This window comes from Rhinoderma darwinii, chromosome 4, assembly GCF_050947455.1.
Source record: "Rhinoderma darwinii isolate aRhiDar2 chromosome 4, aRhiDar2.hap1, whole genome shotgun sequence".
NCBI classification, from domain to species: Eukaryota; Metazoa; Chordata; class Amphibia; order Anura; family Rhinodermatidae; genus Rhinoderma; species Rhinoderma darwinii.
Window position 1 is genome coordinate 171,219,181 of NC_134690.1, and position 22,134 is coordinate 171,241,314.

The window sequence follows — 22,134 nt, forward strand, 5'->3', positions numbered from 1 at the left end:
TTAATAAACTTTCTAAACGCTGTTGTGAATACTTTGAGGGGTCTAGTTTCTAAAATGGGGTGTTTGATAGGGGTGTCTAATATATGGGACCCTCAAAGCAACTTCAGAACTGAGCTAGAAACTAAAAAATAAAATAAAAATGAGGCAATACTTCGCTTCTTACATTATACTGATAATGAGCAGTGCCCACCCCGAGATGACCCTAGTTTTGACCGTTTGTATAAACGGAGACTCCTATTAGACCGTTTCAGTGCCCGGTTTTCCCAAGCATTCACCCCCGAGAAGTGTATTTCCATTGATGAGTCCTTGGTACATTTTAAAGGGAGGCTTCAATTCCACCAGTACCTGCCGGGTAAGAGGGCAAGGTATGGCGTGAAGATGTATAAGCTGTGCGAGAGTGCATCAGGGTATACCTACAGATTTAGGATATATGAAGGGAAGGACACCAGTGCTCAGCCCCCAGAATGCCCCCCTCCCTTACTGGGAGTTAATACAAATATTGTGTGGGATTTGGTGCACCCACTGCTGGACCAGGGTCACCACCTCTACCTGGATAATTTTTATACCAGCGTCCCACTCTCCAACTGCCTCGCTTCCAGAAGTACTGCGGCATGCGGCACTGCTAGAAGAAATCTGAGAGGCCTCCCTAAGACTCTGCTTGGGCAAACAAGAAGGGGTGAGCGCAGGGCACACTCTAGCAGCAACATATTGTGTGTCACGTACAAGACAAGGGAGATGCCACACCTGTACCCATGTACCAGTACGAGGTACCAGTACAGAGACCCCCAAACCAGACTGCATCCTGGACTACAATAGGTACATGGGAGGGGTGGACTTGTCAGATCAAGTCCTGAAGCCCTACAGTACTTCTGGAAGCGAGGCCACACGCATCGTTTCAGGGCAACACTTTTTAGGAGAAGTTCCCCAAACTGGCAAGAAGGGAAAAAGTCAAAAGAGGTGCAATGTCTGCTATAAGAGGGGGATAAGGGAGGACACAATATATCAATGTGACACGTGTCCCGAAAAACCAGGGCTCTGTATGAAAGAGTGTTTTAAAATTTATCATCCATCCCTTTATTTTTAATTTACCCCAGTTTTACTCGCTCTGATTGCCGTACCCAGGAGAACCGACATTACAGTTTATGGGGTGTATGTCTCCGGTGGCACAGGCCGGGCACAATATATCGGACACTGAATTGGCATATATGTATAGAAAATTGCAAATTTCACTCTGCACCAACTGCTGCACATTATCTTTTACACAATACCTGTGGGGTCAAAATGCTCACTACACCTCTAGATGAATGCCTTAAGGGGTGTAGATTTTAAAACAGGGTCACTTCTCGGGGGTTTCAACTGTACCGGTACCTTAGGGGCTTCTGCGTACAAGACTTGGCACCAGAAAAGTTCCAGTAGGCCAAATGGTGGTCCTTTCCTTCTGAGCCCTCCCATGGGCCCAAACGGCAGTTTATCACCACAAATAGGGTATTGCCGCACTCAGGACAAATTGGGCAACAAAATGGGGTATTTTATTCGTTGTGAAAATAAGACATTTTGAGCCAAAACTACATCTTATTGGAAAAAAGTTTTTGTTTTTTTAAATTCACAGCCCAATTCAAATAAGTTCTGTGAAATAACTGTGGGGTCTAAATGGTCACAACACCCATAAATAAATTCCTTGAGGGGTTTTGTTTCCAAAATAGGGTCACTTCTGGTAGGTTTCCACTGCTTTGATACCTCTGAGGCTCTGCAAATGCGACATGGCACCCGAAAACCAATCCAGCAAAATCTGGACTCCTAAGAACACACAGCGCTCCTTCCCTTCTGAGGCCTCCCATGGGCCCAAACGGCAGTTATCACCACAAATGGGGTATTGCCGCATTCAGGACAAATTGGGCAACAAAATGGGGCATTTTGTTCCCTGTGAAAATAAGAAATTCTGATCAAAAATGACATCTTATTGGAAAAATTGTCATTCTTTTAATTTCACAGCCCAATTCAAATACGTGCTGTGAAAAAACTACGGGGTCAAAATGGTAACAATAACCATAAATGAATTCCTTGAGGGGTGCAGTTTCCAAAATGGTGTCAGATTTGGGGGATTCCTAGTTTTGGCACCTCAACACCTCTCCAAACCTGGCATGCTGCCTAAAATATATTCTAATAAAAAAGAGGCCTCAAAATGCACTAGGTGCTTCTTTGCTTCTGGGGCTTGTGTTTTAGTGCACGAGCGCAGTAGAGCCACACGTGGGACATTTCTAAAAACTGCAGAATCTGGACAATACATATTTAGTAGTGTTTCTCTGGTAAAACCTTCTTTGTTACAGAAAAAAAATAGAATAAAATTGAAATTCAGCAAGAAAAATGAAATTTGCAAATTTCACCTCCACTTTGCTTTAATTCATGTGAAATGCCTGAAGGGTTAAAAAACTTTCTAAATGCTATTTTGAATACTTTGAGGGGTCTAGTTTTTAAAATGGGGTGTTTTATGGGGGGTTCTAATACATAGGCCCCTCAAAGCCCCTTCAGAACTGAACAGGTACCTTAAAAAAAAAGGCTTTTTAAATTTTCTTAAAAATATGAGAAATTGCAGTTTATGTTCTAAGCCTTGTAACGTCCAAGAAAAATAAAAAAATGTTCAAAAAACTATGCAGATCTAAAGTAGACATATGGGAAATGTGAACTAGTAACTATTTTGGCTGGTATAACCATCTATTTTACAAGCACATGCATTTAAATTCGGAAAAATGCTATTTTTTCTAATTTTTCTCTAAATTTTGCAATTTTTCACAAACAAACACTGAATATATCGACCAAATTTTACCACTAACATAAAGCCCAATGTCTCACGAGAAAACAATCTCAGAATCGCTTGGATAGGTTTAAGCATTCCGACGTTATTACCACATAAAGTGAAATATGTCAGATTTAAAAAATGGGCTCTGAGCCTTAAGGCCCAAACTAGGCTGCGTCCTTAAGGGGTTAATGACTAGGTTGTTTTTTTGTTTTTTTTTAAAGTGTAGCTAAACGTTTGACAAACTTCAGACTAGGGATGCACGATGCATCAAAACTTCGATACGGTTTCGATACTTTGCATCCCCAAACGGTTCGATACCGTTGTTTCATGTATTTCGATACGGAGCTGCGTATAGTAACACATGAATGTATAGTAACACATGAATGTATGAGAGCGGGGCTGCGGCTGTGTGATACAGTCATTGCTGCGCTCCTGAGTCCTGAAAAGTGCGCGCTGTCAGGATGCGATGCGGCCGGCGCTGCACTAATGATTACCGACACTGAAGACAGAACATGGCGGCCGCACTGCAAAACACCCCCGTGTTCTGTCTTCAGTGCCTGTGCCACCGCTCATTAGTGCAGCGCCGGCCGCATCACCTTACGCCGACCGCGAACGCACTTCCTGTCAGGAGCATGGCAATGGCTGTATTACACAGCCGCAGCTCCGCTCTATAACAGCGGAGATCAGAGAAACCTTATCTCCGCCGTTATTCCCCTGAATGCTGCGATCACAGCGGACTGCAGCATTCAGGGGAAAGTGAGAAGGGGGGATGCCCCTGGATCATGTCACAGGGAATTCCTGTGACGCAATCCAGGGCCACACCATATATGGGCGGACAGCCCAGGGTCTATTGAAGCACCCCAGGGCTGTCTTACCATATTTCCTGTTAGGGCATACTTGGGTATGTCCTAACAACTGCCTGTGTACTATCCGTACACAGGCTAATGTATTGGCATATAGACATATGCCAGTACATTAACCCCTTCCCCCTGCTTGCATTCTGGGCCCTAATGTCCAAGCCATTTTTTACATTGTCACATTCAAAGAGCTGTAACTTTTTTATTTTTGCGTCGGCATAGCTGTATAAGGTCTTGTTTTTTGCGGGACGACTTGCAGTTTTTATTGGTACCATTTGAGAGTAGATGCGACTTTTTGATCACTTTTTATCACATTTTTTTAAAGTCAGGATTAACAGAAAACAGCAATTTTTCCATTGTTTTTTTATTTTATTTTTTACGGCGTTCACAGTGCGGGTTAAATAATGTAACAGCTTTATAGTCGGGGTCGTTACGGACGCGGCGATATCAAATATGTCTAACTTTTTTGCTTTATTGTAGTTTTTTTTAATAGTAAAGCATTTTGTAAGGGGAAAAAGTGGGTTTTTCATTTTTTTTGTTTCACTTTTTTTTTTTTATTAACTTTATTAAACTTTTTTACTAGTCCCACTAGGGGACTTCCCTATCCTCCGATCGCTATTATAATACACTGCAATACTTTTGTATTGCAGTGTATTACTGCCTGTCCGTTTAAAACGGACAGGCATCTGCTAGGTCATGCCTGCGGCATGATCTAGCAGGCATTCGCTCCAGGCAGACCTGGGGGTCTTTATTAGACCCCCGGCTGCCATAGAAGACACAGACACTCGGCGATTTTATCGCCGGGTGTCAGTGAGATGAGAGGGAGCTCCCTCCCTCTCTCCAAAACCATTCAGATGCGGTGCTCGCTATTGTGCACCGCATCTGAAGGGTTAAACGGGTGAGATCGATACTAATATCGATCTCACCCGGCAGAGCAGGGACGCCCCCAGCCCTCAGCTGCCTCTGGCAGCTGAGAGCAGTGAGATTTCACTGCTCCCTGCTCTGTTTACTTTATTCTACAGCAGCGACGTGGAATAGCGGCGTTCTAGAATAAAGCCCACTAATGACCGCCGTAAAAAGACGTATCGGCGGTCATTAAGGGGTTAAAGTTTAAAAATAAAAGTAAAAACAAAGTAATATTACATTTAAAAAAAATACACATACACCTTTTTTTTTTTTTTACAATAAACATTAAAATAAGTCTCAATACATAAAACATACACATATTCGGTATTGGTTCGGGCGTAATAACCTACACAACAATTTGTTTGCGTCATTTATGATGTGTACGCTGTAAAAAAATAAAATAAAAACTTTTCACTTATTAATGTAAGGCACGAGGTGTGATGAATTTAACCTCCATGTGCCTCACATTAATAGTAATTAACCCCATTAATTACTATTAATGTGAGGCACATGGAGGTTAAATTCATCATCACACTTCACATCAGAAAATGGAAGAACTTTTTTTTTTTTATTACGGTTGGCAAAGTATCGAAATCGCAATACTAAACGAAGTATCGGTATCGAAGTCCAAATTCTGGTATCGCGACATCCCTACTTCTGACATGTCAGTAGTTTGGATTGGTGGGAGCCCAAGCACGGAGACCCCCACTAATCGCTAGAACGAAGCAGCTGAAGCGTTCGTGTGAGCGCTCAGCCGCTTCGTGTCTATTTGGCATTTTCCAGAAATAAATGTATCGGAGTACGGGCTCATAGACTTTCTATTGAGTCCGTATACTATACATTTATTTCCAGAAAAAACCCGAACAGACACGAAGGGGCTGAGCGCTCACACGAGTGCTTCAGCTGCTTCGTTCTAGCGATTGGTGGGGGTCTCAGTGCTCGGATCCCCGCCAATTCAAACTTCTGACATCACTACGACATGTCAGAAGTTTGTCAAACGTTTAATTACACTTTCAATTAGTTTTATTCAAAATATTGAAACGTATTATGGCAATTGGATAATAGATCACAATAACAGCAATAGCAGTATGAGCACAATGAGAAAAATCAGCAAGAGAACACACACACACACATATATATATATATATATATATATATATATATATATATACATATACACACACACACACACACACACACACACACACACACACACACACACACATGACCGGCAAGTACAATTTATCCAGTCGCCTAATCATAAAATGAAGTGCAAGTGTATCATAAAATAATGTCTTAGATTCTACAAGTAAACAAGTGAATAGAATAAGTCGCCTATGTCGCAGTTCAAAGCAATCAAGGAAGTCATGTCTGCGCTCATTAAGAAGTCAAGGAATTAAAGTGGAATTACAGGGAGGGATTCATCATTAGGTATGTCAAAGGTAGTTATCCACTGACCCCAGTCCTTATGAAATTTGTCAGGGCACCCTCGGTGGCAATATACTAGTTGCTCGTAGGTAAGGACAGTATGAACAAGTGATTTCCATGATGACACTGACGCAGCAGTATCTGCCATCCAGTGCATGGCTAGAGTTTTCCTAGCCAGAAATAAAGATTCTTTTAAAAAAAAGTGTGATGTGTCCATTGCTCCTAATAAGGCAACCTTTGGGGTATACAATAGAGGACATGGTAATAGTGGTGCAATCGTGTCATATACCGGTTTCCAAAAGTCCGAAACAAATGAACATTCCCAAATGAGATGCTAAAAATCTGCCTCCGGTTGACATCTATGGAAAGCTGATGAGGGAAATCTACGCACATCACCAGTCAATCCCTATCATGTTTTATTGAATGTGCAGATGTTTCTGCACCTGCAACAGATCATAATTCAGAGCAGAGTGTACCAAGTTGTTTCTGTATCTATAATTCACTAGAGTTTTAGACTTCTGGTGCAGCAGCCACCTTCTTCCTGAAAAGGGAGACTGGGGGCTCAATCTCTGTATTGTTGGGGGTCTCAGTCAGAATCCTACCTATCAAACATTTATGGAAGATCTTTTTGATATACCTTAAAATGTGTATAATGGGAAAAAAAGGTTTTGTAGAGGACTCTTAACTCCTTCCCGACCACCAACTATCTTTTGACGTCAGGCGGTGCGGGTGCTTAGTCTACAGAGACGTCTTTTGGAATCGCTGCAGATCAGGCTGATGAGCGCTCGTGTGAACGCTCATCCTCTAAGCAGGAGCTGTAACTAACAGCTCCTGATCTTAGAGCAGCCTCCGGAATACAGCTAGGGTGGGAAAACATTCGGACCCCAGCTGTTTAACCCTTTGATTGCCGCGCTCCATGACCGCGGCTTGATCAAAGGGAATTCCCGTCTTTGATCGCATCACCGGGATTCCGGTGATGCGATCAAACACCAGGGAATCCCTCTGCAGTCAGCCCTGGGGACCTACAAAGGACCCCAGAGCTGTCTGTTCCGTTTGCCTACTGTTCGGGCACACTATGTGCTGCCCGATCAGCAGCCTGTGTCATAGTGACAGTGTAATGTATTAGCATACAGGAGTATGCTAATACATTACAAGTAAAAAATAAAGTTATAAATAAAGTTATCCCTTGATGGGATTAAAAATAAAACAAAAATAAATAAATAAATAAAAAAGTCCTAAAAAAAGTCATTATTTTGCATAAAATACATTTTATTGCCCCTACACTAAATAAAAACGACACATATTAAGTATCTACACGACCGTAATAACCTGAAGAATTAATCTAATGGGTTATTTAGCGTGAAACGTGAACGGGATAAAAAATAAACAAGGAAAACAATGTCGAGAATTTTTTTTTAGCCCCCAAACTGTGGAAAAAAAAAATACTATTTTTCTCGCATAAAACAAGGCCTCATACAGCCACGTCAATGAAAAAATAAAAAAAGTTATGGCTGCTGAAAGGCAGAGAGGCAAAAACAGAAATATTTAGCTGGTCATGAAGAGGTTTTCAGGCCCGGTCATTAAGGGGTTAAAGTGAAATGGACTTTTGTTTTGCGACAATAAAAATAATAAATTAGTTGAAAATCCAGTTTCCCGGAAAGAACTCTGTACTCACTCAGCACGTTTTGGGAGATTGCTTTCACCCAAGCATACATCTTAATGAATTTGATGTAAGTTAGGACTTCATTCATCTTCTGAACACGTTCATCCGTGACTGAAATACATTTTCTTCTAAAGTATGCAGTGAGTCTGGATACAAACATCTGCACAAAAAAATAATAAAGCCATGTTTACGAACGCATTATTCTGATGAGAATGTAAGAAACCAACTGCTGTCCCAAGTGTGTTAACTTCACTGCAATAACATCACAGACAAATTTAAATTTAGTAGAACCTAATTATTATCCCCTATTTACTGTATTTTTCAGGCTATGGTACTTCAAGTTACTAACATTTGAATACTTCTAGCAGGAGTGATAACATCAGTCATGCAATAGACTGCATCTCCATGCTACACAGGCTTGTGTGCAAAGCCTCTCTTTCAGGCAACAGGGGGCGTGAGAAGATGGCACAAAAAAAAAAATTGCAACTTAAAAAGGATTGTCCAGGAAGACACGGTGCCATCAGAAATAAAAACACAATGACGAAGACAGTCAAGTACGTGCGGTGAGCATCCAATTTAACAGCACAAGATGCACAAAACCAGATGAACAGTGTAAGGCCCCATGCACACGAACATGCTTTTGCAGCCGCAATTCCCCCGAAAATCCACGGGAGAATTGCGGCCCCATTCATTCCTATGGGGCCATGCACATGACCGTGGTTTCCACGGTCCGTGCACGGCCCAGGAGCCCGGACCGCAGAAAGAACGAGCAAGTCTTATTACGGCCGTGTTCTGCAGTCCAGGCTCATAGCAAATAATGGCCGCGGCCATGTGCACGGCCCGCGATTTGCGGGCGGCTTGCGGGTGACACTCCGCCCCATGCCGACCCGAAAATCACGGCCGTGCACATGGCTACGGTCATGTGCAGGAGGCCTTATCATATTTTTCAGACTATAGGACACACTGTACCATAAGAGGCACCCATAATTTGTAGCATAAAAGATGAGAAACAAAAGTTTTGCCTTTAACTGTACATTTCCTGGGTAATATTCGGGCAATATGGTATAGATACAGTACCCCAATTCCAGCCACAGTGCCCCACAACAATGCCAGCCACAGTGCCCGACAACAATGCCAGCCACCGACACCTGGCGATACGATCGCCGAGTCTCTGTGTCTCCAAAGGCATGACCTAGTAGATGCCTGTCCGTATTAAACGGACAGGCAGTAATACACTGCAATACAAAAGTATTGCAGTGTATTATAATAGTGATCGGAGAATCGCATATTAAAGTCCCCTAGTGGGACTAGTAAAAAAGTAAAAAAAAAAGTTTAATAAAGTTAATTTTAAAAAAAATGTGAAAAAAAATGAAAACCCCACCTTTTCCCCTTACAAACTGCTTTACTATTAAAAAACCAAAATAAAGTAAAAAAGTTACACATATTTGGTATCGCCGTGTCCGTAACGACCCCGACTATAAATCTATTACATTATTTAACCCGCACGGTGAACGCCGTAAAAAATGTAATAAAAAAACTACGGAAAAATTGCCGTTTTCTGTGAATCCGGACTTTAAAAAAAATGTAATAAAAAGTGATCAAAAAGTCGCATCTACTTCAAAATGCTACCAATAAAAACTACAAGTCTTCCCGCAAAAAAAAAAAGCCCTCATACAACAGCATCGGCGAAAAAATAAAAACGTTACGGCTCTTCAAATAGACACAAAAACAAATAATTTTGAAAAAAAAAGCGTTTTTACTGTGCAAGTAGTAAAACATACAAAAACTATACAAATTTGGTATCGTTGCAATCGTAACAACCCGCTGAATAAACTTATTGTGTTATTTATGTCACACGGTAAACGGCGTAGATTTAAGACCCGAAAAAGTGTGACGAAATTTCAGGTTTTTTTCTATCCCCCCCCCCCAAAAAAAGTTAATCAATAAATAATATGTACCTCAAAATGGTGCCATTAAAAAATACAACTTGTTCCACAAAAAACAAGACCTTATACAGCTATACCGACGCAAAAATAAAAAGGTTATAGCTCTTGGAATGCGACGATGGAAAAACTTAAAAAATGGCTTGGTCATTAAGGTTTAAAATAGGCTGGTCATTAAGGGGTTAACACATCAGAACGATGCCAGGAAACTTTTCCACCTTATTTTTAAGACAGGTTTCCTGGGGGCATGTGTTGGCGTTTTCGGTCCTAAATTTACAGCTCTAACGTGGAGCCATATGCCAATGTAAATAAATGATCGAAATGAAATCGTGCAAAACAAATGGGAAATGTTCAGAAACAGTTATCTACTATCAATGAAAATAAATTATTTGTGGTCACTTCGTAAAAAAAAAAAAAGCAGCAAAACATTGACCAATTGAAAAATTGTATGAAATAACTTACCATAGCCGGATAAAATAGGATAAACACTGCAGAGCCGAGGAAGCCAGTTGGACCCAATATATAGACGTTGTACACCATTCCAAGAACTGCAACTATGGGCCCTCCAGCCAGAAGACTGCCAACAGCTGCAGCTTCAAACACTCGCTGCCCATCACTGGAGCAAACATTTATCAGCTGTAAATGAGAACATGGTACATATTAAAACCTGTACTTAAACCACGATCAAATCAACAAAGATTTGACAATTTTGTTTTAAAATTAACAGAGATAAAAAAAAATAACACTTTCCTCTGACAATTTATACCCAGAGTGATCGTTTAAAGGGGATTCTAATCTGAGACATTTATGGCATATCCCTAGTTGGGCACTCCAGAAGACATGAGATCAGACATGAATGATGCTCTCTCCATTGTAATTTATACAAGTTGGAAACAGTAGGCCGTATCAGCGTTTTCCCGATAGGTGAGGTCCCAAAAGTGTAACCTCTACCTGTCAAGACATTCATGTCCTAGATAGAGATTATCTCTTAAGTTTTAGTGTGGCCTTTTAGAGCGGTACAATCTGACAAAGTGAAGCTCCTAATTTAGGTTCTATTCCAATATACATCTGTAGATTACACTATAGAGAGCGCAACTAGATCACGCTGACCTTGTAAGGCTATGTTCACAATACATGTTTTTTCTACCCTTGACGTATTCTGCCGGGAAAAGATGCGGTAAACTATCAGGACACTATTCATGGCATATCTGTTAAACTGTTAGGCATCCATTCAACGCACAAGCTGCAATGGCATGCGTTTTATAGACGGTCATGAAAAGCGAATGACGTATCCTTTAACAGATGCCATCAGTCACCCATAAAATGCCATGATAAAAAAAAAAATGTAACATATTAGTGTTTTACTGAACTCCTACGCTATTTCATACTTTTTTTTTTTTTTTTGCTTTGATATGGATGTATACCAGCCAGACGGAAACCAAGAGGATACTGTGTTGGCCTCCGTCTGACAATGGAGCCCCTTAAACAAGTTTAGCATTTACGTCGGGAGCTTTCCCGACATTAACCTTAAATGTAAATAAAACTAGTGATGTAAACAGGGCCTCACATTTTAGGGAACTGAAATAATCTGTTGTCCATCACAAAAATTGTCAAACACAGCGCTTACTTTGAATGCTTTATTCTTTAATGTGGATGCAGTTACTGCACTGGATTGGGATCTAAAGGAATAGTCCGTATTTTACCAGCATTTATATTAATAGACAGATTGCTATATTGCAGGTGAAAGTGATCTAAAGCCATTAGCCAATAGATCATTGTTGGCTGTGACCTGAATGCAGAAAAATGCAGTGAAAACCCCAATCATGTATTTCATGCAACAAAAACTACTTACCTACATTAATCCCTTCCCGACATTTGAAGTATCCATACGCCAAAGTCGGGTATGGGAAGTATGGAACGGGCTCACGTAGTGAACCCGCTCCATACGATGCGGGTGTCGGCTGTAACAAGCCAACACTTCAGACTGCTAGCAACCGCAGCATTTAAATCGTTAGAAAGAGGGGGTGACCCCCCTCCAACAGCTCATCGCGCCCCCCGCACCGCAATCGCGGGGGGACGATGGTTGCTATGGCTGCCTGGGGGCCTAATGAAGGCCTCCAGGTCCACCATCTTTGTCAGGATCACTATATACTGCAATACATTAGTATTGCAGTAGATCGTGCAAGCGATCTAACGATCGCTGGTTGAAGTCCCCTAGGGGGACTAATAAGAAAAAAAGTAAAAAGGAGTTAGTTTTTTTTTTTGTGTAAATAAATAAATAAAAAAAAATTACATTAAAAGTTCAAAAAACCCTTTTCCCATTTTCCCCCTAGAGCATAGTAAAAAAAATAAACATAATTGGTATCACTGCGTCCGTAAAAGTCTGAACTATAACAATATATCATTATTTAACCCGCACGGTGAACGCCGTAAAAAAAATAAACAATTGTAAATGGCAAAATCTCTATTTTTTGGTCACCTAATCCTCCGCAAAAAAATGAAATAAAAAGTGATCAAACTGTCGCATGTACACCAAAATGGTATTATTAAAAACTACAGCTTATCCCGCAAAAAATAAGCCCTCATACCACTTAATCAACGTAAAAATAAAAAAGTTATAGCTCTCGGAATTTTCTTTTTTACACTTAGGTTTTTACTTGTAAAAGTAGTAAAATATAGAAAAAACTATATATATATAGATATATATATCTATATATATATTTGGTATCGCCGTAATCGTATTGACTCACAGAACAGAGTTAACATGTTGTTTTAATTGCACAGTGAATTCCGTAAAAACGTCGCGCAAAAAAACATGGAGGAATCGCTGCTTTTTCATTTTCTACCCTACAAATACTTTTTTCTCCGTTTCCTAGTACATCATCTGGCAAAATAAATGGTGCTACGAAAAACTACAACTCGTCTCGCAAAAATCAAGCCCTCATAGGACTAAATCGACGGAAAAATAAAGACGTTATGGCTTTTGGAAGGTGGGGAGGAAAAAACAAATGAAAATCTGAAAAAGGGCTGTGGCGGGAAGGGGGTTAATCTTATGTTTACAAAACAAAATATTGAGTCCGGTCAGGTACCATAAAAACACTTTTTATGGACAAACAAAAACACATAACATAGAACATATTACAGCAAAGAGAAAAAGCAAAACTTTTCCAAGTTAACTGAATAAACGGCAACTTAATTTTTAAATCGCTAGTAGAAAACGCAAGCAAAACTGTGCTTTAAAACGGAGCTGAGAACACACCTCTCCCAGTGATTTTTCCTTTATGTTCTTTAGCTTAAGAATCTTCTTGAAGGCCATGGTAAGTATCGCTCCTCGAAGACGGGAACCAGTTCGATAATTTAAAGCCCATGTGAGTGCCAGGGACCAAGATCTGACAATCTCTGTCATGAGAAGCCCAAACACTAACAACAAGCTGTATGAGAGTTCCGTACCACTATTCTGGGTATATTCCAAGAGGCTTTTCACTACGAACGCCTACGGGGAGAGAGGCAAAGAGGCATGAGGAGTCTGCACCCTTTTCACAACAATTTCACCAAGCTTTATGCTAAGTTAGAATACTGCCAGGAAAATAGTACTGTTGAAGGAAAGTGTGTAACATTTGGAGACAATGGATAGAAGGTACAGAGAACAGACAAAATACAATTTAGTTACACATAAACCTTCATAAAAGTTGTGACAGGATTCAAAGCACTCTAACTTAACATAAAACTTACTTCATGAGAAGTTTAGACAATATCAATATAAAACTAGTTTAACAGAAAACAGAGGCATTTAAAAAAAAAAAGGAAAACAAAAAACAAAAAAAAATTAAAAAAAACAAAAAAACTTAATGCAAATATTTTATACATTTTTTTCAACGTGCGCATTGGATAAAAAGGAACAATTGTACCTACAGTTGTACGGGGAAGAGAAGGACAATTTGGCAATAAATTCCTGAAAATAAATATCAGCAGTTTATTATTATAGAAAAAAAAAAAAAAAAAAAAAAGAAGAAGACACAAGCAAGTTAAAGCAATACAAAGCCAATTGTGTACTCCGGACACATTACGCTTACCCAGGCAACCAGTAAAGTCTTCCACTATACCAAAAGCTCTGAATGGTTCATATTCCAGCCGGCTTTTTCATAATGATCTTTCCTATTTGTCATTTTCTTTCTCTCTAAATAAATTCATTAATTTACACTACTTCAAAGCTATGGCGCCAACAAGTGAACAGTTAACTATTATGGATAAAAAAACTATGAACTTAGGGGAAAAAACAAAATTTTATTAAGGGAGTGGGGTTGTATTTCACCAAACAGATTCCAACAAGCACTTCTGTAATAACAGAATCACATACAATTCAGAAACAAAACAAGAGAGCAAGTGGGTAATATACATATCTCAAACATTCTAACAATCCATTCGAACTGGTTCTGGAAAAAAGTATAAGAGAAAAAAAAAAAAACTCCTATTCATAATTTTCTTGAGCTGTATCCAATAATTCATCATCAAGATGACCAAAAGAGATTTTATCAAGACGATAAACAAAGATTCAAGATCAGAACGGTAATAGGATGGCTGGAATCTTTTGAGTCTCTTCTAGTCCTTGTACATCAGTCTTTCAAGCGGAGCCAATCAAGCAATCAGTTGGCATGTGGCTGGCACAGATTATGAAAAGCTTTGAGAGCGTATGCCATCGGCAGGTATGGAGGAACCTGAGGTTACGCATTACCCAGCCTGCCTTTCCTATTACAGGATGAGTCCGATGAGTCCATGTCCTTGTGGTTTCCCCAAATCAGCCCTGTTGGGGTAACTTTCAGCTCATAATTGTATAAGGGAAAGGCAGCACTTGGAAAGGCGGAGAGACTGCAAATAAGGCTGCTTGTTTGGGAAAGGAGTACTGGGGTACCTGCTTGTATAAAATTTTGGCACTGAAGGATGAAGCAGTCTACTTTTAAGACACCGGATACATATAAGAAAAAACAAAAATAATAATAAAAAAAATAAAAAAAAGAACACAGATATAGCAAGATAACTGAAGACCTGCTTCTAGAGAGCCTTGCAGAGGCACTGTAGGAGGTTTGCGCACCTCCTGACGCCAGGCAGAGACTCAAGAAAAAGCAGTACGTTCTATATCCAATGAAAAAAAGGATAATAAAAGAAACGCTCAGCATTCACAATTTTAAATTTATCAACCAGGTGAAAAAAAACAAAAAAACAAAAACATATGTAGAATGGGAAGCAAATAATGAAAGCACTGTTAAGAGTTAATGGGAGAATCTCTGCAGATTAATGTTACCATAGGCTGAAGCTTCTTGTGGTTGTAAGCATTCCCGTGGAATATATAAAACCTTACCTTAATCTTGCATTGCGTGTGTTTCTGCCCAGCTTGCCTGGCTGAATCTGGCCGCAGAACTGCCACCCTGGAAATTCTAAAGAATAGCTTCTGTCATTGGTTCCACTACAGAGGTTACGTTAGTAATGACCCCTCTCCCACCCCACCATTAGTCCAGCGTCTCACATGGAAAACAGGAGAGGTTGGATTAAAGAGACAAAAACATGTAAAACAAAACCAATGTACTCTTATGGTCCAATCCAATAGTCTTCTAGCTCTCAAATATACAGTAGAGTATAAAATAGAGTATTGTACCTTCCAGATCTCCAAATATTCTCATTGTTTTTATCTGGTACAGCCTTTAAACCAACTTTTCAAGTACAAAAATATTTCACCTTGGGATTGGAGGTCATCTGCCAAAGGATTTTCTAAGCGGTAGAGAATCATATGACTCCATATCGGATCATTAAAAAAATAAAAGGAAAGAAGAGAAACTACTAAAGCAATCTTCCCAAAATGGCTTAAAAAAAATAAATGTTTAAACGCAGAAGATATGTATGCCTACTGCTCACAAATCAAGGGTCCACACATAACAGCTCTAAGAGTATCATGCATTAGTTGCCCAGTGGCACTCATTTTGTTCCTATGGACTAGAACAGGTACGGGTTTCTACCATGGTATACTTCATATTACAGGAAGGCATGGTTTGTTTTGTAATAAGATAAATTTGCACATTTGCAATAAGATAAAATCAGATCACCTGATGTAGCCATAAAATACCAACATTACTAAATCCATTAAATATTTAACATGCATGTAGCTTCCTAACCTTGATCTAGAGACAATGGAACCAACACAGACAAAACTAATACAGCCTTGTCCTCTATGAAATCCTATATTCTCTATTACATTACATTACCTATGTAGTGTAACAATGACAGAAGCTCTTCTTAATGAAGTTTGTTTTGTTAAGTTTGGGGCATTCTAAGATTAACAGTACACCTACACCTTTAGACTCAACATTACCATAACAATTGTATCCTCATGAAAAAAAAAAAAGTTGCTAGTAAAAATTTAAAATAAAATAGATAAAAAATATTTTAACAAATTTTAACAGTGCCCCATATGTACTTACCCATCTATTGCACCTCCATCTTTAAACAGCACACTGAAAATTAGTACTAAAAAGCAGTGAATTGCTCTACACCTTAGGAAAAATTGGCAATAAGTAGCATTGGAGAGAATAGGATACTATGGCTTTCTGGATACATGCACATACAACCACTGTGGGAATAATGTGAGGTATATGGTACCTACTGAGGGTTTAAGAAAAGTAATTCTTGCTTATTTTGTCTTACATTAAGCAAGAGAACGCTTGTTCTGCACAGATAATACGTCCTTAGTGACAGGCATAAGCCGGCACTACTACTTTATATTAAATAAAACATAGCGTGTGTGTGTGTATGTGTGTGTGTGTGTCATCATTGGGTCCCTGGTTCTGCAATGTGTTGTATTTGCCAGAGGCCAACTGTACACTACACAAAAAGAAATTAAACCAGGACTAATTCTGAAAATCTAAACTAAAGAACTAACTAGTAGGGCAAAGAGCGCACAGCGAGAGAGAAAGGAAAAAAAAAAAAAGCCAAAATAAAATAAAAAAATCTAAAGATGATATTACCTCTGGGCACATGAAACAGGGTGGAAACTACTTACTGGACCAATGAAGCCAGCCAGTTGAGTGAGCATCAGGCACATGATGGAGATGATCAGCCTTGTGCGACAGAATCTCCACCCAACACCCCGAAGAGAGGCTTCGTCTCCTCCTCGCTCCTTCACCTCCTCAAACCACAGTTTCTCCAGTCTGTAAAAAAAAATAATAATAATAATGTGCATTATTATGCAATGCTCAAGTAGTGTTCATTTAAACAATGTTAAAGTGAATAGGATGCTATAAATCTCCATCTCTGATGCTTAAATACAACAATACAACTTTCTAGTAGTGTCTACATGTGAAACTAACTACCAAGGGGAACTCTATTCTACCCTGGCTGTTTTTGTGTGGGTTTTTTCTAAAAATGTATCATTTGCTCCAAATTATAGCCATAGAGTTAAATTTAAAAATTCTGGTTGCCGACAGTTAACACTGGGGAAAGAGGGGTTAGATCATTATTGTATATGAAATATCTATGGATGTTCAATTCGAGTTGTATAAATCTGCAGAGAGACAGGATTTTATTATTTAAAGGTTGGTCTTAACAACTGCATAACCACTTATTAATAAGCAGCTGCCCCGGCTATCAGCTGATCGCCCCTAATATGGCTCCTGAAACCCAACGGATTTGGCTAAAGGAAGCTACAGATGGCCACATATTTTCCCTTCAGTGGAAATGTTGTGTCCAATAAAATGATCTTTTTAGCATCTCTGTGACCTGGCTAATAGAGGGAAACAGACATGTGTACACCCCTCAATGACGTCCATGTGTCCTAATTGGGTATATGGACAATAGCTGTTTATTTGGGACAACCCCTTTAACTCTGTCTACGCAGGGGCAGCCCCATTGTCCAGTGGCAATCGTTGTTACCTCACAGCACTGGAGTTTTGGATTCAAATCTGACCAATCACAACATTTGCATAGAGTTGTAGGTTTGTTTTTTTTTAAATAATGTTCTTCGTTGGAAGTGCAGGGTTAGTGAACTTCACAGTGTGATAGACACGTTTAACTGAAGTTATTCATGGTTAAGATTACATAGGATATTCAAGACATCAGCAGCACAGCAAGGGAGGTTTCACCAGCAGGAAAGGACAACTCGCCAATCATGGGTGGTGCACGCAGAGAAAGATATCCCCGTCCAAGGGAAACAAATTGCATACAAAGCGAGGGAAGGAACTGCAGAATTCCAGATTATCCAAAAAATGTGTGGGTTTTTATTCACCTAGCATACAAACACTTGCAATGTTTCAACCCAAATTGGGTCATTATCAAGCATCCTGATTGAAATTGATAAAGACCCAATTTGCGTTTAAACATTGCAAGTGTTTTTATGCTTGGTGAATAAAAACTAAAAATTTTTGGATAATATTATAATAATCTTTATTTATATAGTGCGAACACATTACACAGCACTTTACAATTTAGAGGGAACATAAACAGACAATATCAGACATTACATAGTGACAAAGCTAATTTACAATTCAGACTAGGGATGCACGATGCATCGAAACTTCGATACTCAGCATCCCCAAACGGTTCGATATCGTTATTTCATGTATTTCGATACTTAGCTGCGTAGCCCAGTATAGTAACACATGAATGTATGAGAGCGGGACTGCGGCTGTGTGATACAGTCATTGCCCCGCTCCTGAGTCCTGATAACAAGTATGCGTGGTCAGGATGATGCAATGCGGCCGGCGCTGCACTAATGCGCGGCGGTTCAGGCACTGAAGACAGAACACGGCGGGTGCTGTGCAAAACACCCCCATGTTCTGTCTTCAGTGCCTGAACCGCCGCTCATTAGTGCAGCGCCGGCCGCATCACCTCATGCTGACCGCGAGCGCACTTCCTGTCCGGAGCGGGGCAATGGCTGTATTACACGGCCGCAGCCCCGCTGGTGGAGATCAGAGAAATCTCTCATCTCTGCCGCTATTCCCATGAATGCTGCAATCAAAGCGGACTGCAGCATTCAAGAGGAAAGTGAGAATGGAGGTTGCCCCTTGGATCGCATCACAGGGAATTCCTGTGACGCGATTAAAGGACATACCATATATGGGCAGACAGCCCAGGGTCCATTGAAGGACCCCAGGGCTGTCCTACCATATTTCTTGTTGTTAGGGCATACTTAGTTATGTCCTAATAACTGCCTGTGTACTATCAGGCTAATGTACTGTAATATAGATACAGCGAAGGAAATAAGTATTTGATCCCTTGCTGATTTTGTACGTTTGCTCACTGTCAAAGACATAAACAGTCTAGAATTTTTAGGCTAGGTTAATTTTACCAGTGAGAGATAGATTATATTAAAAAAAACAAAACAGAATGATATATATTTATTTGCATTGTGCACAGAGAAATAAGTATTTGATCCCCTACCAACCATTAAGAGTTCAGCCTCCTCCAGACCAGTTACACGCTCCAAATCAACTTGGTGCCTGCATTAAAGACAGCTGTCTTACATGGTCACCTGTATAAAAGACTCCTGTCCACAGACTCAATTAATCAGTCTGACTCTAACCTCTACAACATGGGCAAGACCAAAGAGCTTTCTAAGGATGTCAGGGACAAGATCATAGACCTGCACAAGGCTGGAATGGGCTACAAAACCATAAGTAAGACGCTGGGTGAGAAGGAGACAACTGTTGGTGCAATAGTAAGAAAATGGAAGACATACAAAATGACTGTCAATCGACATCGATCTGGGGCTCCATGCAAAATCTCACATCGTGGGGTATCCTTGATCCTGAGGAAGGTGAGAGCTCAGCCGAAAACTACACGGGGGGAACTTGTTAATGATCTCAAGGCAGCTGGGACCACAGTCACCAAGAAAACCATTGGTAACACATTATGCCGTAATGGATTAAAATCCTGCAGTGCCCGCAAGGTCCCCCTGCTCAAGAAGGCACATGTACAGGCCCGTCTGAAGTTTGCAAATGAACATCTGGATGATTCTGAGAGTCATTGGGAGAAGGTGCTGTGGTCAGATGAGACTAAAATTGAGCTCTTTGGCATTAACTCAACTCGCCGTGTTTGGAGGAAGAGAAATGCTGCCTATGACCCAAAGAACACCGTCCCCACTGTCAAGCATGGAGGTGGAAACATTATGTTTTGGGGGTGTTTCTCTGCTAAGGGCACAGGACTACTTCACCGCATCAATGGGAGAATGGATGGAGCCATGTACCGTCATATCCTGAGTGAGAACCTCCTTCCCTCCACCAGGACATTAAAAATGGCTCGTGGCTGGGTCTTCCAGCACGACAATGACCCGAAACATACAGCCAAGGCAACAAACGAGTGGCTCAAAAAGAAGCACATTAAGGTCATGGAGTGGCCTAGCCAGTCTCCAGACCTTAATCCCATTGAAAACTTATGGAGGGAGCTGAAGATCCGAGTTGCCAAGCGACAGCCTCGAAATCTTAATGATTTACAGATGATCTGCAAAGAGGAGTGGGCCAAAATTCCATCTAACTTGTGTGCAAACCTCATCATCAACTACAAAAAACGTCTGACTGCTGTGCTTGCCAACAAGGGTTTTGCCACCAAGTATTAAGTCTTGTTTGCCAAAGGGATCAAATACTTATTTCTCTGTGCACAATGCAAATAAATATATATAATTTTGACAATGTGATTTTCAGTTTTTTTTATATATATATATATATATATATATATATATATATATATATATATATATATATATATATATATATAATTTCTCACTGGTAAAATTAACCTAGCCTAAAAATTCTAGACTGTTCATGTCTTTGACAGTGGGCAAACTTACAAAATCAGCAAGGGATCAAATACTTATTTCCTTCACTGTATATGCCAGTACATTAAAAGTTTAAAAAAGTTAAAGAAAAAAAGTTATGTTAAATAAAAATACAAAAATACACCTTTTTTTACAATAAACATTAAAATAAGTTTCAATACATAAAATATTCACACATTTGGTATTGGGGCATCTGTAATAACCTGCACAACAAATTTTTTGCATCATTTACTGCTTTCTATCACTTATTGTGGGACACAAGGTGTGATGAATTTAACCTCCATGTGCCTCACAATAATAATTAACCCCATCATGTACCTTATGCATTAACCCATTATGACTGAGAAACATGATGGGGTTAATCACTAGTAATCACTAGTAATGTGAGGCACATGGAGGTTAAATTCATCATCACACCACGCGCCTCACATCAGAAAATGGAAGAACTTTTCTCGAAATCGCAATACTAAACGAAGTATCGGTATCCAAATTCTGGTATCGTGACATCCCTAATTCAGACAGGAGAATTCAGGACCCTGCTCGCAAGAGTTTACAATCTATGAGATAATCTTGAGTACTACAGTTCCTTTCCTCGCTTTCTAAGGATATATAAACACATTTCTGCCTAAATCAAATAATTGTTGAAAAATAATGTTTATAGTAAACTGGCATTTACATAAATAATAACTTACCGTTTACAGTTGATATCAGAAGACTCATGGCAGGACAATGGCCAAATATCTTCAAAAAACAATTCTCCCTTCTTGTATGCTTTATGTGCCAGAGGCGTAAGCCAAGAGAATGTCATGAAGGAAAACAGTCCAGCATTATCTACAGGGTGCTGGTGTCTGTAAGAGGACAAAGGCAAATATAAGATTTCACTTATTAAGAGGGGGAAAAGAAGAAAATAAAACCATGCTAGCCCGCAGAAGAATAACTTACTTGGAAGTAATGCGAAAAGGTTTGAGCAAGTGTAGACCATAGTGGTATTTGCTATTGTGATGGTTTTCACCCAAGAACTGCAAGTGTGAGTGCATGGAAACATCCAATGGAAGACCCTCTGCTCGTGCAGCAGTCTCCAAGGCATCCTGGCAGTCCACATTCTGCAAATAAAACAAAAAAAAACCCAAAGGATTAGGAAAGAATACTGCAGGTATCAGAAAAGAATAATCTTATAGCACTAGGAATAGACTTTAACTGGACAATTTTAATCAGCGGAGTATAATTCAGAGTGAGAATGAACATCATGGGAAATAACTTCAGCAAGCGTACACAGAACTTGCTGCATAGCCTAGATTTACCAGCATGTCACAAAGTTCACTGGTGAACATGCACAGCTAGCTTTCCTGCATCCGGATATCCCATAACGCAGATTGCCGCATCATAAGGACAAGTGCACACCACGTTTGGCGTGTACGTCAGGAAGGCTACCGACATACTAGCTAAATGGAGGGAACATATTAAGACGTGTTTGAAATGCCAGTCAAACTAATTTACGTCAGCAGTATATATGGCAAATATATTAAAGGGATTATCTAGTTTCAGCAAATTATTTTTTGTATGATTGAGTTATATCATTTTCCAATATACTGTAATATTGTATTTATCCCTCAATGTTGCAAGATCTCTGCTTGTTGTTATTTAGTAGGAACATTCATAGTTTACTTCCAGTGGATACAATTCTGTCCATGGTCCTGCAAGTGCTGGGATCATTAGAAGACACA

At 39.8% G+C, this 22,134-nt stretch overlaps 1 protein-coding gene across 4 annotated transcripts in view; it reads right to left on the reverse strand.

The window, feature by feature from the left end:
• ABCC5 (ATP binding cassette subfamily C member 5) overlaps positions 1 to 22,134 on the reverse strand; it is a 106,221-nt gene that overhangs the window by 70,127 nt on the left and 13,960 nt on the right. For 3 of the 4 annotated variants that reach the window (XM_075861871.1, XM_075861872.1, XM_075861873.1), the window contains exons 3-8: positions 21,353 to 21,513; positions 21,103 to 21,258; positions 16,643 to 16,790; positions 12,854 to 13,087; positions 10,057 to 10,230; positions 7,664 to 7,811 (exon numbers count right to left, since the gene is read on the reverse strand). In XM_075861871.1, the coding sequence (XP_075717986.1) occupies positions 7,664 to 7,811; positions 10,057 to 10,230; positions 12,854 to 13,087; positions 16,643 to 16,790; positions 21,103 to 21,258; positions 21,353 to 21,513 (1,021 nt within the window). Of the gene's footprint in view, positions 1 to 7,663; positions 7,812 to 10,056; positions 10,231 to 12,853; positions 13,088 to 13,858; positions 15,381 to 16,642; positions 16,791 to 21,102; positions 21,259 to 21,352; positions 21,514 to 22,134 lie in introns of those variants that run through there. The other variant, XM_075861874.1, reaches the window with a different exon arrangement.